General features: G+C 40.1%; 1 protein-coding gene across 2 annotated transcripts in view; it reads right to left on the bottom strand.

Annotated features, from left to right (window-relative positions):
* Positions 1-27,172, bottom strand: part of MAP3K3 (mitogen-activated protein kinase kinase kinase 3) — a 69,105-nt gene that overhangs the window by 26,236 nt on the left and 15,697 nt on the right. For both annotated transcript variants that reach the window (XM_068530690.1, XM_068530691.1), the window contains exons 4-6: positions 23,315-23,355; positions 15,223-15,322; positions 3,125-3,238 (exon numbers count right to left, since the gene is read on the bottom strand). In XM_068530690.1, the coding sequence (XP_068386791.1) occupies positions 3,125-3,238; positions 15,223-15,322; positions 23,315-23,355 (255 nt within the window). The remainder of the gene's footprint in view (positions 1-3,124; positions 3,239-15,222; positions 15,323-23,314; positions 23,356-27,172) is intronic.

The raw sequence follows: 27,172 nt of genomic DNA on the forward strand, positions 1-27,172 counted from the left end.
TGCACACATGTTTAGAAAAGAAGTCTGTAATAGGAAAATAGCTAAGAGTTGATGGCCCAAGGCAGAGGGCTAGGGCAGCAAGAACTACTGAAGGAGACGGTGAAGTATCTTAAAATGGCAGTAAAACCAAGGCTAGAGAAAGACTCTTCAGACTAAGAGGAGGTTCTGTGATTGCCCAAATCCAGGAGTTCTCAGGTAAAAACAATATTGAAGCCTAAGACCCGGCCTTGGCCAGGTGAGATGGGAGGAGTATGACTTTCCACCTTGGTGAGGGATGAAGACAGAGGAAAGATCAGAAGCTGTCATAGAAAGATCAATACAAAAGGAATCCGGAGAGTAGAAAGAGATAGTACATTTAAAAACAGGAAGAAGAAGGGAAGTAAAGGTATAGGTGGTAACAAAAGGTGGATGAGTTGACAGATTGCTAAAAATGGAGGAAACTAAGTAGAGAACAAAGTGGCTGACAGTTACCATCAAGAGGAGATGAAGACCAGGTCGATATGGTATCCTGGAGAAGTGTATGTAAAGTGTGATCTGTGGGCTGGTGCCAGGGTACAACCTGCGGTGTATACCAGTCCTCAACAAGGTAAATACCAAAATGGAAGAGCAACTCTTTAAGCACTTTTACAACAATTTGGCAGTGACTCATGTCTATTGAACTTAACAATAAAAGTTGTGGGCTTGTATTTTATACGTCTCTAGTTAATTTTTCCATTTCACCTTTCACGTTTTTAAAAAAGAATTGGTCCATAACAGATTAGAAACTAGAAGAATAAAACTGATATTTCATCACAAACAGAGAAGCACTTCTAGAAGTAGGACTCCTAAGCACATAGCAATTTTGGATCATGATACCTCTGTTTATTGAGAAGCTGAGGTCTAGCTGAGGAAGTCCCCAAGAAAAGATTTCATCACCACCAATGCCACTATTAGTCTTAAATGTAAATCTTTATAAATGCAAAAAATAGGAGTAGCTTAAGTGTTCCAACAGTAGCAAAAATGGTTATTTAATTAAATTATGGTATATGCACTCAATGGACTTATGCATCCTTATAAATTATAATCATGAAGACTGTATATTAACAGAAAAATGTACATGACAATGTTAAGTGAAAAATTAAAGTAGAAAATTGTATAAATACCATGACAACACTTACAGTGTGTATACATATGGCCAAAGAGGGGCGTATGCAAAAATCAATCAATTGTGTTACGGTGCTAGGATTATGTAAGACGGTCCTCTTTTTTTTTTTTTAAGTTTACAATAAGTTATACTGACTTTATAATAATTTAAAAAAATAAACATCCTTAGAAAGAGAGGCATCAATGTGGCACTTATTTTATGCGATATCTAATGCCACGCCATGAGTGTCAGAGCTCAGGTGGTCATCTTTCAAACAGCTCTGGTGTTGCAGCAGTATCTGCAGCTGAGAGCACCCCTTAATGGATGGGAAAGAGAATGCAAAGAACCAGTCGTCTACAGCTTCTCATCAGGGGAGTGGAGGGATCACCATCAGGGGTGCTAGTTCCCAGTTAAACAATCACATCATTAAACTAAACCCCAATTCCAGCTTCTTCTGTAAAGAAGGGGTTTGCAGAATATGATTTCTGCTTGACTCCTGCTAACAATTCAAGAAGTATTCACTGTGTTCTCTTAAGCGGATAGGTTCCAAAGCAAGACACAGCCCCTGTTCTCAAGGAGCTTATAATCTTTTGGGGTAGAACTTACAAATATGCAACAACTAGAGGGCAATTACTCAGGAACCTATAAACTAGTGTGCAAATTACATCCAATGACTAAAGGAACAGGGAATAATGAAAATGGCCTCAGTCAAAAATACTGACCAAACTGCAGCAGGTAAATCAAGCTAGAGCCTTAAAAAAGGTTGACAACCATGGTCTGGCAAAGAGGAAGAAGGAAGAACTGCAGAATAGTGGGAGCATGCTGAAGAACTTGGAAAGATGAGACTGGGGAGTTGAAAGGAAGGGTAGTTAGTGATAAACCTTGGGTGCTAGGCTACATTGAGATCTTACATGACAGGCCATGAGGAAGGACTACAAGGAGCAGGTGAGTAACTTGAACAGAGAAATGAAATAATAAAGTACATATTTTACTTCAGAATACTTCCCAAAACACATCCAGAAAAAAAGACATTGTGAGAGAGAAGACCAGTCCTCATGCTCAAGGACACTTCGATAATATTAGAAAATGTCTTCTTTATTCTAAGCCTTCCTAACCGCATTCTCCTGTGTCTTTCGCTAATCAATAGACAGTCCAAGGTCTCTTTAAAAATAAATGGTCAGCATAAAGCACCATTCCATCTAAACTCTGTCCTGGTATGGGGTGTCCATAGTTCTCAGGCAGTAATGTCAGCTGTCCACAGTTGGCTGTCTTCAAGCATAAGGAAAGGAAAGAGTGCCAAGAAACCTGCAGGAACATGCATCTGAAGAAAACTGGTAGAGCCATCAGTGATTAGAAGACAGACCCAGATTACAAGCATTCTTGTGAAATGTAGGCCCCCAGGGACCCTTTAGGAGAGGAAACTACGTAAGGGATGATCCCTCGCTTCTGAAGGCCCCCATAGATTGCTGCCATTTGGTAAGGTAGCAGCTGGTAAATTACAAGAGGCCCTTTAGCCCATGGCCTTTTTTCCACTGAACAGAAGGGAAAGTTTGTTTCCTACATGTGTCCCAAGGGAAAGTCACGGTTGCCGAGGAGTTGCGGGAGTTGGGTTTACAAAGCATGATAGTCTCAAATCCTTGACAGCCTCTGCTAATTAGCTCCCCCACGCTGAGCAAATCTCTCTTGCTGGGGTCCAAATCTAGTCGAAAGAACATAAATACAGAGAAAAAGAATTTCCTCCTTTATCATAAAATGTTTCCCTTCCTCCCACACCACAAGCCAAGTCACCTTCAGTTGCCATTTTAACACCAATGATCTGGCTTCACAGTAAGATCAAATGCAGAAGGCTAAATGGCTACTGCCCCGGTGGGCTGGGCCACACCTACGTTCTCGCTTTAGCAGTGACTAAGGAACACAAAATTCTGTCAAGGAAGCAAGGTGGACTCCTGAAGGACAGCAAGCTTTGTCTTCAGCTGTCAGGCCATGACAGGGGCTACTTACATGGTTTCTGTCCTGGGACAGCAGCAATATCCTAAGGCTTTTCATGCTTGAGCTTCTATCCAAAATATCAATTGCTTTATCAAGATCATCTTGGTTCTTCAGCAGGATGGAGAGCTGTGACACAGGACACAGAAAAAGGAAATCACATAAAACATAAGTCTTTAGTTTGCAAAAATAAGCAAAAAAAAACAACAAAAAAATAAATTTGGAGGAAAACAATCTCAGTGGATACTATGGGGTCTTAATTGAAACCATAGAGATATTTTCTTTTCCTTTTTATTAAGTTTACAATTCAATAATTTTTGGTAAATTTACAGAGTTGTGCAACCATCACCACAATTCAATTTCAAAACATTTCCATTGCTCCAAAAAGATCTCCTGTGCCCATTCATAGTCACTCCCCTTTTCTACCTCTTACCCCAGGCCACCACTAATCTACTTTCTGTCTCTAGAGATTTGCATTTTCTGGACATTTCATATAAATGAAATCACACAATTCATATTCAATTCAATTCATAGTCTTTTGCATCTAGCTTCCTTCACTTTGCTTAACGTTTTTGAGTTCATCCATGCTGTAGCACATATCAGTACTTTATTTCAAGGTATTTTTTTTTGATGGTATAAAAATACTTTTAAAAAATTTTTCAATTTTTTAAAAAAATTTTTATTGGAGTATAGTTGCTTTACAATATTGTGTTAGTTTCTACTGTACCGCAAAGTAAAACAGCTATACGTATACATACATCCCCTCCTTTTTGGATTTCCTTCCCATTTAGGTCACCACAGAGCACTGAGTAGAGTTCCCTGAGCTATACAATAGGTTCTCATTAGTTATCTATTTTATACATAGTATCAATAGTGTATATATGTCAATCCCAATCTCCCAATTCATCCCACCCCACCCCCAAGATATTTTCTAAGAAAAGCTTCATCTCTAAAAATACCCTTTACTCCAAAGCGTCAAATCCGAAACGGTTAGAGGCCCCATATTTCTTCCCAAATTAAGCAGTAGAATCATGTCCCATTCTACCCTGTGCTGACATTAACAGAATAAGCAGAAAAGGCACAGGAGGAGGAGGGGGCAGGCAGAGGATGAAAACGTTACTCAAATAAGAAGACAAACTTAGACTGCATAGAAGGGTTTACTATCTTAATGTATAAAGGTTAAAAAAAATCAGTGACTAGAACCAAAAACTACTTCCTCTGTTTTCATTCCACTGAAGTATTAAAAGAGATGGTTCTTGAGGGTACAGATAAGCCTGACTCACTGTTAAAAGCAGAAGATACTATGAGTACTTAGTATTAAAACATGCAAAAGTATGCTTTGCCTAAGACGTAAAAAATGTCAGATCTTATGTATTTGTGGCAAACATAAAGCAAAAATCCAATTAATTTCTTCAGTTCCCGATTCAGAATACAAGGAAATGAGAACTCTAAACCCCAGGCCAGGAAAAAACAAATAGTAAAATCAGTATTTAAAATAAAACCTCGATGAGATTAACCAAGATGGCGGAGTAGAAGGACGTGCTCTCACTCCCTCTTGCGAGAGCACCAGAATCACAACTGGCTGCTGGACAATCATTGACAGGAAGACCCTGGACTTCACCCAGGAGGATACCCCACGTCCAAGGACAGAGAGGAAGCCACAGTGAGACGGTAGGAGGGGCGCAATCAGAGTAAAATCAAATCCCATAACTGCTGGGTGGGTGACTCACAGACTGGCGAACACTTATACCACAGAAGTCCACCCACTGGAGTGAAGCTTCTGAGCCCCACGTCAGGCTTCCCAACCTGGGGGTCCGGCAACGGGAGGAGGAATTCCTAGAGAATCAGACTTTGAAGCCTAGTGGGAATTGATTGCAGGACTTTGACAGGACTGGGGGAAACAGAGACCCCACTCTTGGAGGGCACACACAAAGTAGTGTGCGCATCGGGACCCAGGGGAAGGAGCAGTGACCCTGGGGGAGACTGAACCAGACCCACCTGCTGGTGTTGGGGGGTCTCCTGCAGAGGCAGAGGGTGGCTCTGTTTCACCGTGGGGACAAGGACACTGGCAGCGGAGGTTCTGGGAAGTGCTCCTTGGCGTGAGCCCTCCCAGAGTCTGCCATTAACCCCATCAAAGAGCCCAGGTAGGCTCCAGTGTTGGGTTGCCTCAGGCAAAACAACCAACAGGGAGGGAACCCAGCCCCACCCATCAACAGTCAAGTGGATTAAAGTGTTACGGAGCTCTGTCCGCCACAGCAACAGTCAGCTCTACCCACCACCAGAGCCTCCCATCAAGCCTCTTAGATAGCCTCAACCACCAGAGGGCAGACAGCAGAATCAAGAAACACTACAATCCTGCAGCCTGTGGACCAAAACCCACAGTTACAGAAAGATAGACAAGATGAAAAGGCAGAGGGCTATATATCAGATGAAGGAACAAGAAAAAACCCCAGAAAAACAACTAAATGAAGTGGAGATAGGCAACCTTCCAGAAAAAGAATTCAGAATAATGATAGTGAAGATGATCCAGGACCTCAGAAGAAGAATGGAGGCAAAGATTGAGAAGATGCAAGAAATGTTTAACAAAGACCTAGAAGAATCAAAGAACAAACAAACAGAGATGAACAATACAATAACTGAAATGAAGAATACACTAGAAGGAATCAATAGCAGAATAACTGAGGCAGAAGAATGGATAAGTGACCTGGAAGACAGAATGGTGGAATTCACTGCTGCGGAACAGACTAAAGAAAAAAGAATGAAAAGAAATGAAGACAGCCTAAGAGACCTCTGGGACAACATTAAACGCAACAACATTCGCATTATAGGGGTCCCAGAAGGAGAAGAGAGAGAGAAAGGGCCAGAGAAAATATTTGAAGAGATTATAGTCGAAAACTTCCCTAACATGGGAAAGGAAATAGCCACCCAAGTCCAGGAAGCGCAGAGAGTCCCATACAGGATAAACCCAAGGAGAAACACGCCGAGACACATAGTAATCAAAGTGGCAAAAATTAAAGACAAAGAAAAATTATTGAAAGCAGCAAGGGAAAAACGACAAATAACATACAAGGGAACTCCCATAAGGTTAACAGCTGATTTCTCAGCAGAAACTCTGCAAGCCAGAAGGGAGTGGCATGATATACTTAAAGTGATGAAAGGCAAGAACCTACAACCAAGATTACTCTACCCGGCAAGGATCTCATTTAGATTTGATGGAGAAATCAAAAGCTTTACAGACAAGCAGAAGCTAAGAGAATTCAGCACCACCAAACCAGCTCTACAACAAATGCTAAAGGAACTTCTCTAAGTGGGAAACACAAGAGAAGAAAAAGACCTACAAAAACAAACCCAAAACAATTAAGAAAATGGTCATAGGAACATACATATCGGTAATTACCTTAAACGTGAATGGATTAAATGCCCCAACCAAAAGACATAGACTGGCTGAATGGATACAAAAACAAGACCCATATATATGCTGTCTACAAGAGACCCACTTTAGACCTAGGGACACATACAGACTGAAAGTGAGGGGATGGAAAAAGATATTCCATGCAAATGGAAATCAAAAGAAAGCTGGAGTAGCTATACTCATATCAGATAAAATAGACTTTAAAATAAAGAATGTTACAAGAGACAAGGAAGGACACTACATAATGATCCAGGGATCAATCCAAGAAGAAGATATAACAATTATAAATATATATGCACCCAACATAGGAGCACCTCAATACATAAGGCAACTGCTAACAGCTATAAAAGAGGAAATCGACAGTAACACAATAATAGTGGGGGACTTTAACACTTCACTTACACCAATGGACAGATCATCCAAAATGAAAATAAATAAGGAAACAGAAGCTTTAAATGACACAATAGACCAGATAGATTTAATTGATATATATAGGACATTCCATCCAAAAACAGCAGATTACACGTTCTTCTCAAGTGCGCACGGAACATTCTCCAGGATAGATCACATCTTGGGTCACAAATCAAGCCTCAGTAAATTTAAGAAAACTGAAATCATATCAAGCATCTTTTCTGACCACGACGCTATGAGATTAGAAATGAATTACAGGGAAAAAAACGTAAAAAAGACAAACACATGGAGGCGAAACAATACGTTACTAAATAACCAAGAGATCACTGAAGAAATCAAAGAGAAAATAAAAAAATACCTAGAGACAAATGACAATGAAAACACGACGACCCAAAACCTATGGGATGCAGCAAAAGCAGTTCTAAGAGGGAAGTTTATAGCTATACAAGCCTACCTCAAGAAACAAGAAAAATCTCAAGTAAACAATCTAACCTCACACCTAAAGAAACTAGAGAAAGAAGAACAAACAAAACCCAAAGTTAGCAGAAGGAAAGAAATCATAAAGATCAGAGCAGAAATAAATGAAGTAGAAACAAAGAAAACAATAGCAAAGATCAATCAAACTAAAAGTTGGTTCTTTGAGAAGATAAACAAAATTGATAAGCCATTAGCCAGACTCATCAAGAAAAAGAGGGAGAGGACTCAAATCAATAAAATCAGAAATGAAAAAGGAGAAGTTACAACAGACACTGCAGAAATACAAAGCATCCTAAGAGACTACTACAAGCAACTTTATGCCAATAAAATGGACAACCTGGAAGAAATGGACAAATTCTTAGAAAGGTATAAACTTCCAAGACTGAACCAGGAAGAAACAGAAAATATGAACAGACCAATCACAAGTAATGAAATTGAAACTGTGATTAAAAATCTTCCAACAAACAAAAGTCCAGGACCAGATGGCTCCACAGGTGAATTCTATCAAACATTTAGAGAAGAGCTAACACCCATCCTTCTCAAACTCTTCCCAAAAATTGCAGAGGAAGGAACACTCCCAAACTCATTCTATGAGGCCACCATCACCCTGATACCAAAACCAGACAAAGACACTACAAAAAAAGAAAATTACAGACCAATATCACTGATGAATATAGATGCAAAAATCCTCAACAAAATACTAGCAAACAGAATCCAACAACACATTAAAAGGATCATACACCACGACCAAGTGGGATTTATCCCAGGGATGCAAGGATTCTTCAATATACGCAAATCAATCAATGTGATACACCATATTAACAAATTGAAGAATAAAAACCATATGATCATCTCAATAGATGCAGAAAAAGCTTTTGACAAAATTCAACACCCATTTCTGATAAAAACTCTCCAGAAAGTGGGCACAGAGGGAACCTACCTCAACATAATAAAGGCCATATATGACAAACCCACAGCAAACATCATTCTCAATGGTGAAAAACTGAAAGCATTTCCTCTAAGATCAGGAACGAGACAAGGATGTCCACTCTCACCACTATTATTCAACATAGTTCTGGAAGTCCTAGCCACGGCAATCAGAGAAGAAAAAGAAATAAAAGGAATACAAATTGGAAAAGAAGAAGTAAAACTGTCACTGTTTGCGGATGACATGATACTATACATAGAGAATCCTAAAACTGCCACCAGAAAACTGCTAGAGCTAATTAATGAATATGGTAACGTTGCAGGATACAACATTAATGCACAGAAATCTCTTGCATTCCTATACACTAATGATGAAAAATCTGAAAGAGAAATTATGGAAACACTCCCATTTACCATTGCAACAAAAAGAATAAAATACCTAGGAATAAACCTACCTAGGGAGACAAAAGACCTGTATGCAGAAAACTATAAGACACTGATGAAAGAAATTAAAGATGATACCAACAGATGGAGAGATATACCATGTTCTTGGATTGGAAGAATCAACATTGTGAAAACGAGTATACTACCCAAAGCAATCTACAGATTCAATGCAATCCCTATCAAATTACCAATGGCATTTTTTACGGAGCTAGAACAAATCATCTTAAAATTTGTATGGAGACACAAAAGACCCCGAATAGCCAAAGCAGTCTTGAGGCAAAAAAATGGAGCTGGAGCAATCAGACTCCCTGACTTCAGACTATACTACAAAGCTACAGTAATCAAGACAATATGGTACTGGCACAAAATCAGAAACACAGATCAATGGAACAAGATAGAAAGCCCAGAGATTAACCCACGCACCTATGGTCAACTAATCTATGACAAAGGAGGCAAAGATATACAATGGAGAAAAGACAGTCTCTTCAATAAGTGGTGCTGGGAAAACTGGACAGCTACATGTAAAAGAATGAAATTAGAATACTCCCTAACACCATACACAAAAATAAACTCAAAATGGATTAGGGACCTAAATATAAGACTGGACACTATGAAACTCTTAGAGGAAAACATAGGAAGAACACTCTTTGACATAAATCACAGCAAGATCTTTTTTGATCCACCTCCTAGAGGAATGGAAATAAAAAGAAAAATAAACAAATGGGACCTCATGAAACTTCAAAGCTTTTGCACAGCAAAGGAAACCATAAACAAGACGAAAAGACAACCCTCAGAATGGGAGAAAATATTTGCAAACGAGTCAACGGACAAAGGATTAATCTCCAAAATATATAAACAGCTCATTCAGCTCAATATTAAAGAAACAAACACCCCAATCCAAAAATGGGCAGAAGACCTAAATAGACATTTCTCCAAAGAAGACATACAGGCGGCCACGAAGCACATGAAAAGATGCTCAACATCACTAATTATTAGAGAAATGCAAATCAAAACTACAGTGAGGTATCACCTCACTCCTGTTAGAATGGGCATCATCAGAAAATCTACAAACAACAAATGCTGGAGAGGGTGTGGAGAAAAGGGAACCCTCTTGCACTGTTGGTGGGAATGTAAATTGATACAGCCACTATGGAGAACAATATGGAGGTTCCTTAAAAAACTAAAAATACAATTACCATATGACCCAGCAATCCCACTACTGGGCATATACCCAGAGCAAACCGTAATTCAAAAAGACACATGCACCCGAATGTTCATTGCAGCACTGTTTACAATAGCCAGGTCATGGAAGCAACCTAAATGCCCATCAACAGACGAATGGATAAAGAAGATGTGGTACATATATACAATGGAATATTACTCAGCCATAAAAAGGAACGAAACTGAGTCATTTGTTGAGAAGTGGATGGATCTAGAGACTGTCATACAGAGTGAAGTAAGTCAGAAAGAGAAAAACAAATATCGTATATTAATGCATGTATGTGGAACCTAGAAAAATGGTACAGATGAGCCGGTTTGCAGGGCAGAAGTTGAGACACAGATGTAGAGAATGGACATATGGACACCAAGGGGGGAAAACTGCGGTGGGGTGGGGATGGTGGTTTGCTGAATTGGGCGATTGGGATTGACATGTACACACTGATGTGTATAAAATTGATGCCTAATAAGAACCTGCAGTATAAACAAACAAACAAACAAAACAACTAATACTAAACTTTCATTGGGTAATTTGTATGGAAATATGTTAATATAAATGTTTCAGACAATACATGAAATTTCTAAAAATCTTATATTTGTATTTGTATGGAAATATGTATGGAAATATGTTAATATAAATGTTTCAGACATTACATGAAATTTCTAAAAATCTTATATTTGTATTTGTATGGAAATATGTATGGAAATATGTTAATATAAATGTTTCAGACATTACATGAAATTTCTAAAAATCTTATATGTTCTGGTATAATGTTATAAGTAATAATCCTAGTTATTACTTTAAAATGTATATCTCAGAAATAACTAATGTTCTTGTCAACTGCATTATTATGAACTTTCATCAAATCTTTAACAGTGGTCATTTTTAAGTCTTTTGTCATTTACAGACAGTTCTGGGTGTACTCTGATGCTTTTGCAAATATGTTCCTATAAAAGGCTTTCATCTTCAAGAAATTCATGGAAAAGACTCTGACAAGTACAGGTTTCTGGTAACTGACTGTACTGCTGAACTGAATGAATAAGCATTTTCAGAACTCTAATGAAAAACTGATGAACTCATAAAAGTGCTAACAAAAGATCAAGATGAAAAAAAAAAAATTAATTACATGGGACTGAGTGAACTGATGAGGATGAGTATAATTTTTGTGACTTTCTGTCTGAATTAAAAAAAAAAAAAATCCCACAAGGACTCAGAGGCAAAGAATATACAAATCAATTTTCACTGCAAAGTAAAGGAGCTGTTACAGTGGAGGATTACTGGACTGAATGTCAATATTATGACATAGTATGAGTGTGTTTCATGTTTGGTAATTGCAATCAATCATTGTTGCTTTTGTTGTGGTCATCCATTTACAATGCTTGGTGTCAGTCTATTTACCTCTTGTAAAAATAAAATGCAGTGTGTGTTTGTGAAAAAAAAAAAAAAATGTTACCTACAGCTATGAGTTAAGAGTATCTATACAGCGTGTAGCTTTTATTTTCTAAAATCACAGACAGGGCAAGTATATGAATTATAAATATATAAATATGATTTTGTATTAAAAGTTTTGTAGTTTATGACAAAATCTGGTTCTGTGGTAGGCTAATGAGTACAGTCCCTGTGAAGGAATGTTTGTGGCTCATGTCAGTGTGTGAGTGCAGAGACAATTTGAAGTTTTTGTTATATTTGTGATATTTATCTTCTTGAGCACTGCAGTCTCACCACACCCCCAGCCAAGGAAATTCAGTGGGAATGTTCATCGTGACTTTGTCCACTGTTGCATTTTAAAGTTCTTTCCTGTAATTTATTTTCAGTACATAATTAAATATTTGTATATATAAAAAAAATAAATAAATAAAAAATAAAATAAAATAAAACCTCAAGACAACCCATGGAATGGGAGAAAATTTTACAAGTCATATCATATTGTAAAAGAATTCCTTCCTGGGTAACATTCAAAGTAGGGATAAATAAGGACTGGTGTTGGGGGAGGTGGGGAAGGGGCGGGTGGAGATAGGGGAAGATAAATTACTGGAGTAGGTTTTAACTTAAAAAAAAAAAAAAACAACTACAATTTTGCAAATGTATGATAAGGGTCTAGTATCCAGAATATATAAAGAACTCTTACAATTCAACAATAAAAGGACAAACAATCCAATTTTTTAAAAGGGCAAAGGATTTGAATAGATATTTGTCCAAAGAAAATAAACAAATGGCTAATAAGCACATGAAAAGATACTCAACATCATTAGTCATTAAGGAAATGAAAATTAAAAACCACAATGAGATACCACTTCACGCCTACTAGGATGGCTATAATTTTTTTAAAAAAGAAAAAAAAAAAAAGAGAGAATCACAAGTATTGGTGAGGATGTAGAGAAATTGCAACCCTCGTACACTGCTGGTAGGAATGTAAAGTGGTACCAGTTGATATGCGAAAGTTGGGCAGTTCCTCCAAAAGTTAAATACAGAGTTTCTACAAGAACCACCATTCCACTCTTAGGTATATTTTAGAGAATTGAAAACATTTGTACATATAAAAATTTGTACACAAATGTTCATAGCAGCATTATTTACAATAGCCAAAAGTGAAAACAACTCAAGTGTCCATCAACAGATGAATGGATACACAAAATGTGGTATATCCATATAATGGAATATTATTCAGCCATAAAAAGGAATGAAGTATGAGACATGCTACAACATAGATGAGCCTTGAAAACATGCTTAGTGAAAGAAGCCAAACACAAAAGGCCACATATTGTGTGATTCCATATATATGAAATGTTCATAACAGGCAAATCCAGAGAGACAGAAAGTAAATAAGTGGTTGCCAGGGACTGGGGAGTGGGGAGAATGGGAAGTGACTCCTAAGAAGTAAAGGATTTCTCTTTGGGGTGATGAAAAAGTTCTGGAATCAGGTAGTGATGTTAGTTACACAACTCTGTGAATACACTAAAACCACTGAATTATACAGTTTAAAATGTAAATTTAAAAATAAAAGGGTAAATTCTATGGTAGGTGAATTATATCTCAATAAAGCTATTATTACAAAAATATAAACATAAATAAAATAAAATCTCAACAGATTTTTTCATTTGTGGTTCACAAATCCTGACAAGGCAGGGTTTAGAGGGCAAAGAAAAGAAAAATAGTTGAGACATTTGAAATTAATAAGATGTAAATTAGTCAATTCTTGGTCACTGACATTAGCAGACTACAGAAAGACATGAATGATTTAAAATAGTAACAATTATGGGAGTTCCCTGGTGGCCTAGTGGTTAGGATTCCAGGCTTTCACTGCCATGGCCCAGGTTCAATCCCTGGTCGGGGAACTGAGATCCTGCAAGCCATGCAGCGTGGCCAAAAAACAAAAACAAAAAACAACAAAAAACAAAGTGATGAAAAATAAATGCTCAAATAAATTAGTCTTCACTGACTCAAAAAATAATGACAATTACTTATATTTGGCTTTAAAATCAGTATCTGTATAAACATTTGAATAAAGGAATGCCCAACATTCTGGGCAGTCACTCCCTTGGCAAAAGAGTTTGAAAACGGATTTTGGGACATCTGAAATTCTTAATGGAAATATTAATGGAAAGAGAAACAAGTAGTACTAAATCATCCAGAAAAGTCTTTACTAACTAAAGAACACCTTCTTTAATGCTGATTGGCTAGCTGACTTTAGCCTCACTTTCTTATATAGTCATTGATGCTTGAGCTGAAATTTTTTAAACTTCTATGGATTTGACATTTGTATTTGGGAGGGTTCTCATATCCTGTATTTAAAATGTGTTACTTTCCATACTTTAAAATACTTACATCTGTGTTATTTATTAACTATAGAGTTAGTGGTTTATTTTTCAAATTTGCTGTATTTCTAAAATTTATCCAAAAAGCAAAAATCAGATGGTGTTATTTTTGTTAACTATTTGGCAGTGCATATATCCAGTTGTGGTTGTACATTTTATATGAAGAGGACCACAGAGTTTTTGCCAACAAATCTCATCTCCTACAGATTTAAGCCCCAAAGTAGAGGAAATTCTTAACTTTTCAACCAATAAAATAAAACTACAAAGTAAGGGGGCTTCCCTGGTGGCACAGTGGTTAAGAATCTGCCTGCCAATGCAGGGGACATGGGTTCAAGCTCTGGTCTGGGAAGATCCCACATGCCACGGAGCAACTAAGCCCGTGTGCCACAACTACTGAGCCTGTGCTCTGGAGCCCGCAAGCCGCAACTACTGAGCCCGTGTGCCACAACTACTGAAGCCTGCGTGCCTAGAGCACACGCTCTGCAACAAGAGAAGCCACTGCAATGAGAAGAGCGTGCACCTCAACGAAGAGTAGCCCCTGCTCACCGAAATTAGAGAAAGACCGCACAGCTACTAAGACCCAACGCAGCCAAAATTAAATAAATATAAATAAATAAATTTTAAAAAAAAGACAAGAAAAACTACAAAGTAAGGACCTGACTCTCAAAAGAACCATGAGGTTGCCCAGCTTTCCTGTCTTGCCCCCCAACTCAGTTCCCTCAAGGTGCAGGCTCCTTACTGGGCACAAACACAGTGCCTTTCAGACTAATGCAAAGCACCAGCCTAAGCAGACTGCAGCCTCTAGCACGTTCCTTGGAGCTGGGAAAGCAGCCAAGTAACTGACATTCAAAAGAATTCCTTCCTGGGTGATGTTCAAAGTATGAATAAATAAAATGGCTGTCGGGAGGGGTCAGGAGGACTAAGAGTTAAAGAAATCATTAGAGTAGGTGCTAACGTTTGGAACCAGCTACAATCAGAAGTTAAACTCTGAGAGAAGAATCCAGCATTTATGCCTGTCTAGAGATCTAGAGGATCTACCCACCAGTTTTCCACACCTCCCCAGCCCTACTGAACCCTCTGCTACTAAGGCTGTGCTGGAAGGAAAAAGATAACCTACAAAATGTAAAGGAGACAATATAAGCCCTGAACCTAATCCCGTACCTGATTCCACCATGGAGTATCAGAGCTACCAGCATTGAATGAGCAGAGGGAATGGACATAGCTACGTAACCTCCCATGTAGTAAAAAAGAGAAATCGCAGAATTACTGGAATTAAGAAAAGAGGCCCCAGACAATGAAAACCTGCAGATGACATTAAAGGAACAAACTAGGAAATCCTCAGTTAAACAGAGAGAAAAAAGGTAGGCAGCTGTGCCTCCCTTGCCCGCACACCATCCACCTTTCGTACCTCATTGTTCATGTAATGTAGATCAAGAGGCTGCCCAAACACTGTCGTCACCTTGTGCTCCACATCTTCATATCTCACAGGCCGGCTGAATGCTATAATTCTGAAAAGGAACAGAAATCATGGTTAACTGTATATTTTAAATGCAGGGTTTAGAAGCTATGGCTCCTGAGTGTTATCTTCCTTTTCTTTTCAACATAGAATTCTCTTTATTTTTCATGCAGCTTGCCTTTCTCTGTATTTTTTTCTTCTCTTACATCTACCTTTATCTTTTCACCCTTCTTCTGAGCATCTCTCAGGTTTGTCAATAGTACCTATGAGCAGTACTCAATCTCAACCATTGTTCTTCCACTTCAGCTCAGCTCTTTTGGTCATTGACAGTGCAGTATCATAGGAGGATACCTGGATTTAAAAACTATGCTTCAAACATTCCTGTTAGGAAGAAAACCTGGGGATTGGAGCAGCAGTCCTGAAAACATGGTCTTAACTCCTAAACGACTCAACTCCAGGACGTGAAAGGTCTCTTCCATTGTTCATTTTTGAGATGCCACAGTAATCTCAATGCTGATTATCCTCAGAACTGACATTTCCTGCCATAGTCACAGGAATTCCCCTTGAGTTGGTTATATGCCTGATCAGTTTTCTTAACCAGTGACACATGTGTGCATGTAAGTAGTGTTGATATTGATGCTTTTCTAGAGAGACTCTCCAGGTCAGTTCAAAGAACAATTTCTATAAATAGATGGTAGAGTAAGAACATGCTCAAAGAGGTCTTAAAATGATTTGTCATTAAATGTCACAGCAAAATTTACAAGTGGGGATAGATGAAACAAGGTTGGCAAAATGTTGATAATGTTGAAGCTGGGTGACAGGTCCTTGGGGGTTGAGTATCATATTCTATTTTTGTGTGTGCTTCAAATTTTTTTAATAAAAAGCTTTAATTAATGCATTAGGTTTAACTATATGATACTGGACGTAGTCAACCACTTTTGCATATAAAAGTGGCAATTTTATATGGGACCAACCCAACACTCTAAAACTTAAATAATTAAAACAAAAATAAGCAAAGAGGGACTTCCCTGGTGGCGCAGTGGATAAGACTCCACGCTCCCAATGCAGGGGTCCCGGGTTCCATCCCTTGTCAGGGAACTAGATCTCACACGCCTTCCGCAACTAAGAGTTCACATGCCACAACTAAGGAGTCCACGTGCTGCAACTAAGGAGCCCATGAGCCACAACTAAGAAGCCCGCCTGCCGCAACTAAGACCCCACGCAACCAAATATTAAAAAAAAAAAGCAAAGAGATAAACAGAAGAGAATATCAGAAACCCATGTATATTATATATATACATACATATATATATAAAGAAAATATAGGATTGAAAAAAATATTAGAGTAGGGAAGGTCTTCCTAAGCATTACATAAAATAGAGAAGACAAAAAGGAAGAAGAGAAGTTTGACAACAAAAATTTAAACTTTGATGGGAAAATAAACCATCCACAAAGTTAAAAAGAAATACCAAACTTGGAGAAAATACTTGCAAAAATCAATAAGAAAAAGACAATCCAATAGAAACACAAGCAAAGGATATGATGAATGGCTAATAAACACATGAAAAGATGCTTAATGTGATAGGGGAAAATGTATATTAAAACCACCTTAATCTGTTAGACTTAGATGAAATCAGACTAGTGTGTGGCAGACTAGCAGCACTCAGCCATCAGCCTCTATAGTTCTTGCCCTCCTCCATACTGACAGGAAGAAGTGTGTGGTTCTTCCATATACTCCCTGCTCCCCCAGAGTGGGAAGTGGTATAACCAGAGGAAGAAGCAATAAGCCACAGGAAAGAGGGATCTAAGCCATTTTTTAAAAAATTTATTTTATTGAAGTATAGTTGATTTTACAATGTTGTATTAATTTCTCCTGCATAGCAAAGTGATTTAGTTATACATATACATGCATTCTTTTTCATATTCTTTTCCATTATGGTTTATCATAGGATATTGGATATAGTTCCCTGTGCTATATGGTAGGATCTTGTTTATCCATTCTATATACAATAGTTTGCATCTGCTAATCCCAAACTCCCAATCCATCCCTCCCCCACCCCCCTCCCCGCTGGCAACCACAAGTCTGTTCTCTATGTCTGCGAGTCTGTTTCTGTTTCATAGACAAGTTCATTTGTGTCATATTTTAGATTCCACATATAAGTGATATCATATGGTATTTGTCTTTCTCTTTTTTTAAAATAAATTTATTTATTTATTTATTTTTGGCTGTGTCGGTTCTTCATCGCTGCGTGCGGGCTTCCTCTAGTTGCGGTGATCAGGGGCTACTCTTCCTTGCGGTGCACAGCCTTCTCATTACGGTGGCTTCTCTTGTTGCAGAGCACGGGCTCCAGGAGCGCGGGCTTCAGTAGTTGTGGCACGTGGGCTCAGCAGTTGTGGCTCGCGGGCTCTAGAGTGCAGGCTCAGTAGTTGTGGCGCATGGGCTTAGTTGCTCCACAGCATGTGGGATCTTCCCAGACCAGGGCTCAAACCCGTGTCCCCTGCGCTGGCAGGCGGATTCTTAACCACTGTGCCACCAGGGAAGTCCTGTCTTTCTCTTTCTGACTTACTTCACTTAGTATGATAATCTTTAGTTCCATCCATGTTGCTGCAAATGGCATTATTTCGTTCTTTTTTTTTTTTTTAATTTCGTTCTTTTTTATGGCTGAGTAGTATTCCATTGTATATACGTATCACATCTTCTTTTTTTTTTTTAATTAATTAATTTATTTATTTATGGCTGTGTTGGGTCTTCGTTTCTGTGCAAGAGCTTTCTCTAGTTGTGGCAAGCAGGGGCCACTCTTCATCACGGTGCGCGGGCCTCTCAAAATTGCGGCCTCTCTCGTTGCGGAGCACAGGCTCCAGATGCGCAGGCTCAGTAATTGTGGCTCACAGGCCCAGTTGCTCCGCGGCATGTGGGATCTTCCCAGACCAGGGCTTGAACCCGTGTCCCCTGCACTGGCAGGCAGATTCTCAACCACTGCGCCACCAGAGAAGCCCCATATCACATCTTCTTTATCCATTCATCTGTCGATGGACATTTAGGTTGTTTCCATGTCTTGACTATTGTAAATAGTGCTGCTATGAACATAGGGGTGCATGTATCTTTTGAATTATAGTTTTGTCTGGATATATGCCCAGGAGTGGGATTGCTGGATCATATGACAACTTTACTTTTACTTTTTTGAGGAATCTCCATACTGTTTTCCATAGTGGCTGCACCAATTTACATTCCCATCGACAGTGTAGGAGGGTTGCCTTTTCTCCACACCCTTTCCAGCACTAGTTATTTGTAGACTTTGTAATGATGGCCATTCTGACCAGTGTGAGGTTATACCTCATTGTAGTTTTGATTTGCACTTCTCTAACAGTTAGCGATGTTGAGCATCTTTTCATGTGCCTGTTGGCAACCTGTATGTCTTCTATGGAGAAATGTCTATCTAGGTCTTCTGCCCATTTTTCGATTGGGCTGTTTGTTTCTTTGTTATTGAGTTGTATGAGCCGTTTGTATATTTTGGAAATTAAGCCCTTGTCAGTTGCATCAATTTGCAAATATTTTCTCCCAGTCCATAGGATGTCTTTTCGTTTTGTTTATGGTTTCCTTTGCTGTGCAAAAGCTTGTAAGTTTGATTAGGTCTCATTTGTTTATTTTTCCTTTTATTTCTCTTGCCTTGGCAGACTGACCTAAGAAAACAGTATGATTTATGTCAGAGAATGTTTTGCTTATGTTCTCTTCTAGGAGTTTTATGGTGTCATGTCTTATATTTAAGTCTTCAAGCCATTCTGAGTTTGTTTTTGTTTATGGTGTAAGGGTGTGTTCTAACTTCATTGATTTTCACGGGGCTGTCCAGCTTTCCCAACACCACTTGCTGAAGAGACTGTCTTTTCTCCATTGTATATTCTTGCCTCCTTTGTCAAAGATTAACTGATGGCAGGTAATGTGGGTTTATTGCTGGGCTCTCTATTGTGTGTTCCATTGATCCAAATGTCTGTTTTTGTGCCAATACCACACTGTTTTGATTACTGTAGCTTTGTAGTATTGCCTGAAGTCTGGGAGGGGTATGCCTCTTGCTTTGTTCTTTTTCCTCAGGATTGCTTTGGCAACTCTTAGCCTTTTATGATTCCACATAAATTTTAGGATTACTTGTTCTAGTTCTGCGAAAAATGTCATGGGTAATTTGATAGGTAAGCCACTGGATTTTAGTGAAATCTGGCTGGCTGAAATCAGTAGGCACCATAAAAGCTGTTATCACCTAGAACTGCGCTGTTCAATATGGTAGCCACTAGTCACATGTGGCTATTTAAATTCAAATTAAATTTTAGAATTGGCTCTTTCAGTCCCACTAGCCACATTGCAAGTGCTCACTAGATACATGTGGCAAGTGCCTAGTATACTGGAGAACACAGCTATAAGTCGGCCCTCCATATCCACAGGTCCATATCAAAAATATCTGAAAAAAATTCCAGAAAGTTCCAAAAAGCAAAACTTGAATTTGCCGCATGCTGGCAACTATTTACATGGCATTTACATTGTATTAGGTATTGTAAGTAATCTAGAGATGATTTAAAGTATACACGAAGATGTACATAGGTTATATGCAAAGACTGCACCATTTTATATAAGAGACTTGACCATCCAAGGAGTTTGGTATCCACAGGGGGTCCTGGAACCAATTTCCTCGGCTACCAAGGGATTACTGTAGAACCTTTCCATTACAGCAGAAAGTTCTACTGAACAACACTGATAGGATATTACTATAAACCATAATCTATCCTTCACACAAAGCCTAACATCTCAGGAAGATAATTTCTCTATAACTTTTCCTTCATCCATCACTACCTTTCATTTTTGGAAATTAAACTGCTGAATGTATTAGTTTATATCCACCGAGAAATCCATCCATATTGTAATCCTTATATTTTTTTTCCCTCAAATCAACTGTCCCAAGCAATAATTAGGTGCGATCTAGATATGGGTTATCTAGATACGAGTGTTTTCTGGATTCTTTTGAGAGAATACCTTTCTATTAATTCAAAAGGGGCCAGCCTTTCTTTCTTTTTTTCTTTTCTTAAATTTATTTATTTTTTTGGCTGCATTGGGTCTTTGTTGCTGCGCGTGGGCTTTCTGTAGCTGTGGCAAGCAGGGGCTACTCTTCCTTGTGGTGCACAGGCTTCTCATTGCGGTGGCTTCTCTTGCTGTGGAGCATGGGCTCCAGACCTACGGGCTTCAGTAGTTGCAGCACGCAGGCTCAGCAGTTGTGGCTTGCAGGCTCAGCAGCTGTGGCTCACAGGCTCTAGAGCGCAGGCTCAGTAGTTGTGGCACACAGGCTTAGTTGCTCTGCAGCATGTGGGATCTTCCTGGACCAGGGATCGAACCCATGTCCCGTGCCTTGGCAGGCAGATTCTTAACCACTGCACCACCAGGGAAGTCCCCAGGGCCAGCCTTTCTGAATAAAATACCAGGAGATCACTCAGATGTCTCTAGCACAGTTAGAAAAACATCAGGCTCCGAGATAAATTTTCCTGCATTTGGTCTGGTGATGAGCCATTCAAGACCCCCAAAAGCAGCCCAGAAGTCTGGTCAAGATCAGAAACCAGCACTCCCAGGTTTGGTAAGATCTAAGCTGCTGCTACCACCTTGAATAACACACATTTTTAGGCCAGTACTTCAAAGAGGGGTCTAACACCCAGGACAACCATCCTCACCAGTGTTCAGACACGAAGGGAAGGAGATCCTAATCTACAGTCCTCTTCTGCCCTCCTGAGGCTAAGAGGCAGGAAGGGTAGAAGTCTGATGCCCACCCTTCCAAAGCAAAGGGAAAATCAGCCCACCAGAATGGATACCTGGCAATGATGAATGGGAAAAGTCACTACTTCTTTCCTCTTTTCTGTAAATTCTTATTCTATAAGGGCCTACAACATTTAGGTAGATACTGTCCATACTCCCTGTAAAAAGTAAAGAAAGCCCACAATAACAGTTTCTACAAAATCCTAAGACATGAAATACACGAAACCAGAGCTGTCTGGCACAGAGCAGCTTGAACTTGGCTTCCCCACCCCGACTTTATAAAGTCCTCAATTCCACACACAGTACACAAACAGTGAAACGCCATGGCTCCCGAAAACAGCTCCATAAAAAGAGAATGCAGTTTTCAAAACCTTGATACCAACACTGCCGCTCAGGGCTTCAAAAGCCTGACCACCTTAAATATTTGTGGTTTCGATCTGGCAGCATCTCTGAAACTAAACACATACACTTTCTCAGTGTAAGTCCGCTCACTGTTAACCGCATACCACTTAGGGAACAGGAATTCAGGAGAGCGTAACTGTGTAATTAGGCTCCAACACAACTGAGCTTTTGATTTCATATCTTCATACTTCTGAAAACTCTCTGCTGCTCCAAGTTTGGCAATCCCTCCAAAACCCAGTCAGGTCAGAAGTGTGAAAAGGAGCAACAATGAAGTGACAATTTAAGTTCCATGCTACTGGCAGGTCATAGGACAAACAGCTGGGGACAGAGCTCAGAAGACCTTCTTCCCTCCAGCCCTGGAACAGCCCTAGAATTCACATGGCGGCAGCAGAACCCTGGCTCTGCAGACCACTCTTTGTACAATGTTTCCATCCGGCAACCTCTGACAACCTTGCAGGCTTCCGAATTTTTTTTTTTTAAGGGAGAACAGCAGCCAAAGATCTCCTCTGGAGCTAGTTTCAAAGTGGGCTGAAAGATGCCAGCAGTAGAGAACTACCAGTACAAGAGCATTTGAAGGCACTAAGGTCCGCTGGTGGGACTCCTAAAGTAGGTGGATCTTATCCTGATGGGTATGCTCTTTGCCCCTCCAAATGCTCAAAGCAAAGGAAAAAGGGCGGGGCAGTTATCAATGGGAGAGAAAGGCAAAGAGGGGGAAAACAGATATTGAAAAGCATGCTTGTGCGCATGCTTGTGCCACATACATGCACACACAGGGTCTCAAATATCCCCTGACCAGAGTTCTGTATGCTTTCTTAAAGGTTTTCCTTAAAATAACTTGAGAAATTCAGTGGAGTCATTTTTCTCCACTGAGAACTTCTACCTTGACTTCCTACAAAAAACTAAATACTGACAATGGAGAAAAGGATACAAGGGTTTTGTAACATTACTTTCACTTCCCTAACAAGGTAAAATACAGAATGCAGACTGAAAACTCCCTCTTTCTATGTCCTCAAATGAACTGAAATCTTTCACAACTGAGGTACTTGATGCAGCTTCCCATGACCTAGAGACATTTTAAACTTTTTCTTTTTCCGCTGAGTTGGGTCTTCATTGCTGAGCACAGGCTTCCTCTCGTTGTAGCGAGCAGGGGCTACTCTTCGTTGTGGTGCGCGGGCTTCTCGTTGCGGTGGCTTCTCTTGTTGCAGAGCACGGGCTGTAGGTGCGCAGGCTTCAGTAGTTGCAGCTCGCAGGCTCTAGAGCACAGGCTCAGCAGTTGTGGCGCAAGGGCTTAGTTGCTCTGCAGCATGTGGGATCTTCCCAGACCAGGGCTCGAACCCGTATCCGCTGCACTGGCAGGCGGATTCTTAACCACTGTGCCACCAGGGAAGTCCCAAGACATTTAAAAGAAAAACTTCCAATTCACCAACCTGACCCCTGATGTGGACAAAACCAGGGACACTCTACCAGGGATGGGAATGGCACCACGTAACAGGAGAATCCTCATCTCCCTCTGATGCCCATGGCTGGCACAGTGTCAGTGTGTCTGGAAGCCATGACTCAGTAGAGCTGGGGTCCTGACTTCCTCCCCTAGCACAATGGTGGATCTCACAGTAGCAAAATAAGAGCAGAAGAGTAAAACATCAGCAGTTGAAATGGCTTCCAATTTTAAGACCAGAAACAAGGTTCAATCAGTAGGCCAAACCAAGGGTGAAACTTTCCCCTTTATGCCCTACCAACCCCATTCCCCAGCCAGTGACCCCACAGGAATCACTCCAGGGCAACGGCTTCCACAAGCTGAACGCTTTCTAAGAAATGCAGCACACATGAACACAGCCACTCATCAGAAGGCAGACTTACCGCCTCTCCCCGTTGTGCTCGAACTTGATTCTGACGTCACTCTGCCAAAGAAATGATAGACAGGTTAGCGGGTTCTCTGGCGTGTGTCACTCCTGCCCTTCCCAGGTAAGCCTCAGGCAGTCCTTTAGCAACCTTAGGCAGACATCGCTGATGGCTCCTGTTAGAGCTTCTCTACCCCGACAGGCATTCCTTTCAATGAGTTCTAACCTCAACGGCAACAAAGCTCTTGGGACAAGATCCTTTGGTGGCTGCCCCAGCTCAGGTGCTCTGCTCTGACATATCATTTCTAAGTTCAAACACTCTCTATTTCCGCAACTGGCTCCGGAGTTTCTCCCACTATACCACCACCTCCTGGACAGGACACCGTTCCTTCTGGGCTGATGTAACTAGACGGAAAAAGAAATCTTAATACTGATACTTCCTAGCTCTACGACCACAACCAAGTTACTTATCCTCTATAAGTCTTAGTTTTTCCATCTGCAGAGTAGGGCTAAAGATACCTAATTCACAGAGTTGCTATGAGAACTAAATGAGAAAATGTAAGTAAAATACCTAACACATAGTAGACATGCAATAAATGGTTGCTGCTGCTACTAATGATTTCCACGATCCTTTCAAGGCTGCCCTCAGTGGGAGTAAAGTGGCACTCTGGACAAATACCTTACAATTGTCCCCAGCTCTAGCCTAAATGACCATCATGTGTACCCTATAAGCTCCAGGAGGACAGGGATCATGTCTCTCTTGTTTCTGTAGCTGCAGTGACAGCAAAGGTAATAGTATATATCTGTGCTTACAATATTTATTAAACGGATTAATTGATTGAAGAATAGAGTTGGGTGTAAGTGTCAGAAATTAAGACGAGGTAGGAGTGTTAGAATGTTAAGGAACAAATCAGGGAGGACGAGAGATACTGTAAAGGGCAAGCAAACAACCTGAGGGAGTTAAAAATGACAGGAAAAGGGAAGAGATATAGAAGAAAAGAACAGGTACATGGGAAAAAGAAAACTAAGATAGTCGAGAAACCAACAAGTAATAGAGGGGGAGGTAAGAAAGTTCATGGTCAGTGAATGAAAATTATACTGAGATTGACAAATTAAAAAACTGTGGCTTGGAAGAAAGAAGAGGGCTTCAGAGTATCTGAAGATGAAGAACATAGAGCAGACAGAAAAGATGACAGAAAAGGGAGAAAGTTGAAAGGTAGGGTGGGTGCACACAGGACTTCCTTTTCCCAAGAGATTGGGAGGCTAGAATTCCCTTCCAGTCAAATGAACTAGACTGGTGTTTCTAATTTACACTCTAAAAATTATTGAGGACCCCAAAAAGCTTTTATGTAGATTATATCAACTGATATTTGCCACGTTAGAAATTAAAACTGAAAAAATTTTAATTTTATTCATTTAAAAATAATTAAAAACCGTTATGTGTTAACATAAATACATTTTAATTAAAAAAACTTTAAAAAAGTGAAGTGAGAGGGGCTTCCCTGGTGGCGCAGTGGTTGAGGATCTGCCTGTCAACGCAGGGGACACGGGTTCGAGCCCTGGTCTGGGAAGATCCCACATGCCGCGGAGCAACTAGGGCCGTGAGCCACAATTACTGAGCCTGTGCGTCTGGAGCCTGTGCTCCGCAACAAGAGAGGCCGCGATAGTGAGAGGCCCGCGCGCCGCGATGAAGAGTGGCCCCTGCTTGCCGTGACTAGAGAAAGCCCTCGCACAGAAACGAAGACCCAACACAGCCAAAAATAAATAAATAAATAAAATTTAAAAAAAAAAAAAAAAAAAAGTGAAGTGAGAGAATGCCAGTCTCTTTAATGCATGGCTTAATAGGAGACAGCGGGATTCTCATATCAGTTTTTGCTTTCAAACTGTTGTGATAATACGTATTGTGTAGCCTCTGGAAAACTCTACTGTACATTCTTAAGAGTATGAGGGTATAAAGGGCAAGGAACATCTTAATACTATTATGAAAATAGTTTTGACCTGATGGACCCTCAAAAGGTTCTTGAGAACTTCCTAGGGGTCCTAGAACACACCTTGAGAGTCAATGAATTAAAATATAAGAATACAGCCTCTAACTCACTATTTTAAAGACAGGGAAATGGAGGCTCAAAGAGCTTCATGACCCTGAAAAGCTCACATCCTAAACAGTGGACAGCAAAGCTCCCCTGAGGAGCAGGCCTGCGATGTGACAACTTTTCAAACTACAGCCCTGATACAGCCCTTTCATCCTTTGATGTAACATATGGGCCACTGGATCCCATTACTAATAATATGACAATAGTTAACATTTACTGAGGATTTACTATATACTAAGTCTTGTTCCAAGCATGTTACATATATCAATTAAACTAACCCTCACAACAGGTACTATTATTTTGTCTATTTTACAGGAGAACCTAATTTACAATGAAGTTAAACAAGTTCTCTCAAGATTATAATGCTTTAAAAGAAGCCCAGATATGCTACAACTTAAGTGTCACACAGGCAAGGGAGATTTATTTTACTCACAGATGCAGGGCTTCAATGGGAGCACTGAAAGAAGGAAACTATCAAAGGATCTTTTGAGACCTTACTTTTCAGAACTCATGGAGGAGATGGAGTAATAATGGAGCCAGCATCGGGAGACCAGGGGAGCAATCATGCAGGAAGCTATGGGGCCTGGGGAACCAGTAGGGGAGGCTCTGGCTGAGGCTGTGCGTAGGTGGAGATGGAGGAGGTGGCATGGGAAGGCAGTGTGCCCCCTCTGGTGTGCATTCCAGGTGAGAGAGACTGTGTATGTGTGCACATGCGCGCGTGAATATGAGCGCACAAGCAGAAAGATGAGGCACTGCTGCAGAGGAAGTTATCATGGGGCTTCAAGGTTTGCATGAGTGACAGCAGTGTTTTCACTGTCTTCTTTTTCTCCTTCCCCTGAACTACTAAGCAGTTCCCGTGGCAAGGCCCTCCGAAGCACAGTGCCTGCAACACGCTGCTGCCGCATCTGACATGCTGTCTCCAGCTTCCCATGCTGTCCGGTTCCACAACTAGCTCTGGAGTACCCCAAGTGCTCACCGCAGTTTGCAGTCCTGTCTGTCCCTACAGCTGGGTTACCACTCCTTTCACCTCCTCCTGCTCACAGCCCAGCACACCTTGGTGTAGCACTCATTATTATTATATTTTATTAATCGATTCTATTTTTAGAACAGCTTTAGAGTTACAGAAAAATTGAGCAGATAGAGCAGAGAGTGTCCATATACCCTTCTCCCCCCTCCACCCCCCAGTTTCTCCTATCAGTAACATTAGTATGGTACATTTCTTTTTGTTACAACTAATTAACCAATATTGATGTGTTAAATAAAGCCCATAGTTTATTCAGATTTCCCTTTTTTCCTGTTGATTAAAAAAAAAATTTATTCCTCTGTTGATTTTTATCTAATTTTTTATAGTAATAAAAAACACATAACATAAAAACACATAACAATAGCTCTCATTCTAAACTGGGGCATTATATTTAGATGCACCTATGAAGGAATCCCCTCCGTCCCTTTGTGGGACTGAAGGAACTAAATTTATTTCATCGTGGGCCACAATCCAAATACTATTCTACTTGAATTTAGTGAGAAAGGGAATTAAACTTTTGCCTCAAACCACAAATCACTCCTACTCAAGACTAACCTAGCCTGTGATTAGTAAGCAGTGTAAACAAAGACGCCTAGCCTTCTGAATCCCTTGTCTGATGTGGCTACAGCCTTTCCAGAGCAGGATGCAGGCCCATGACTGGCTTCCATGTACCACATGGTGTGCCCAAATCTGCCAAGTTCCTAAATCTGAGTGACCCCTGTCAGGCTGACTAGAATAGCCATAGATAAGAAAGTTCAGA

This window comes from Eschrichtius robustus, chromosome 20 (genome assembly GCF_028021215.1).
Source record: "Eschrichtius robustus isolate mEscRob2 chromosome 20, mEscRob2.pri, whole genome shotgun sequence".
In the NCBI taxonomy this organism is placed as follows: Eukaryota; Metazoa; Chordata; class Mammalia; order Artiodactyla; family Eschrichtiidae; genus Eschrichtius; species Eschrichtius robustus.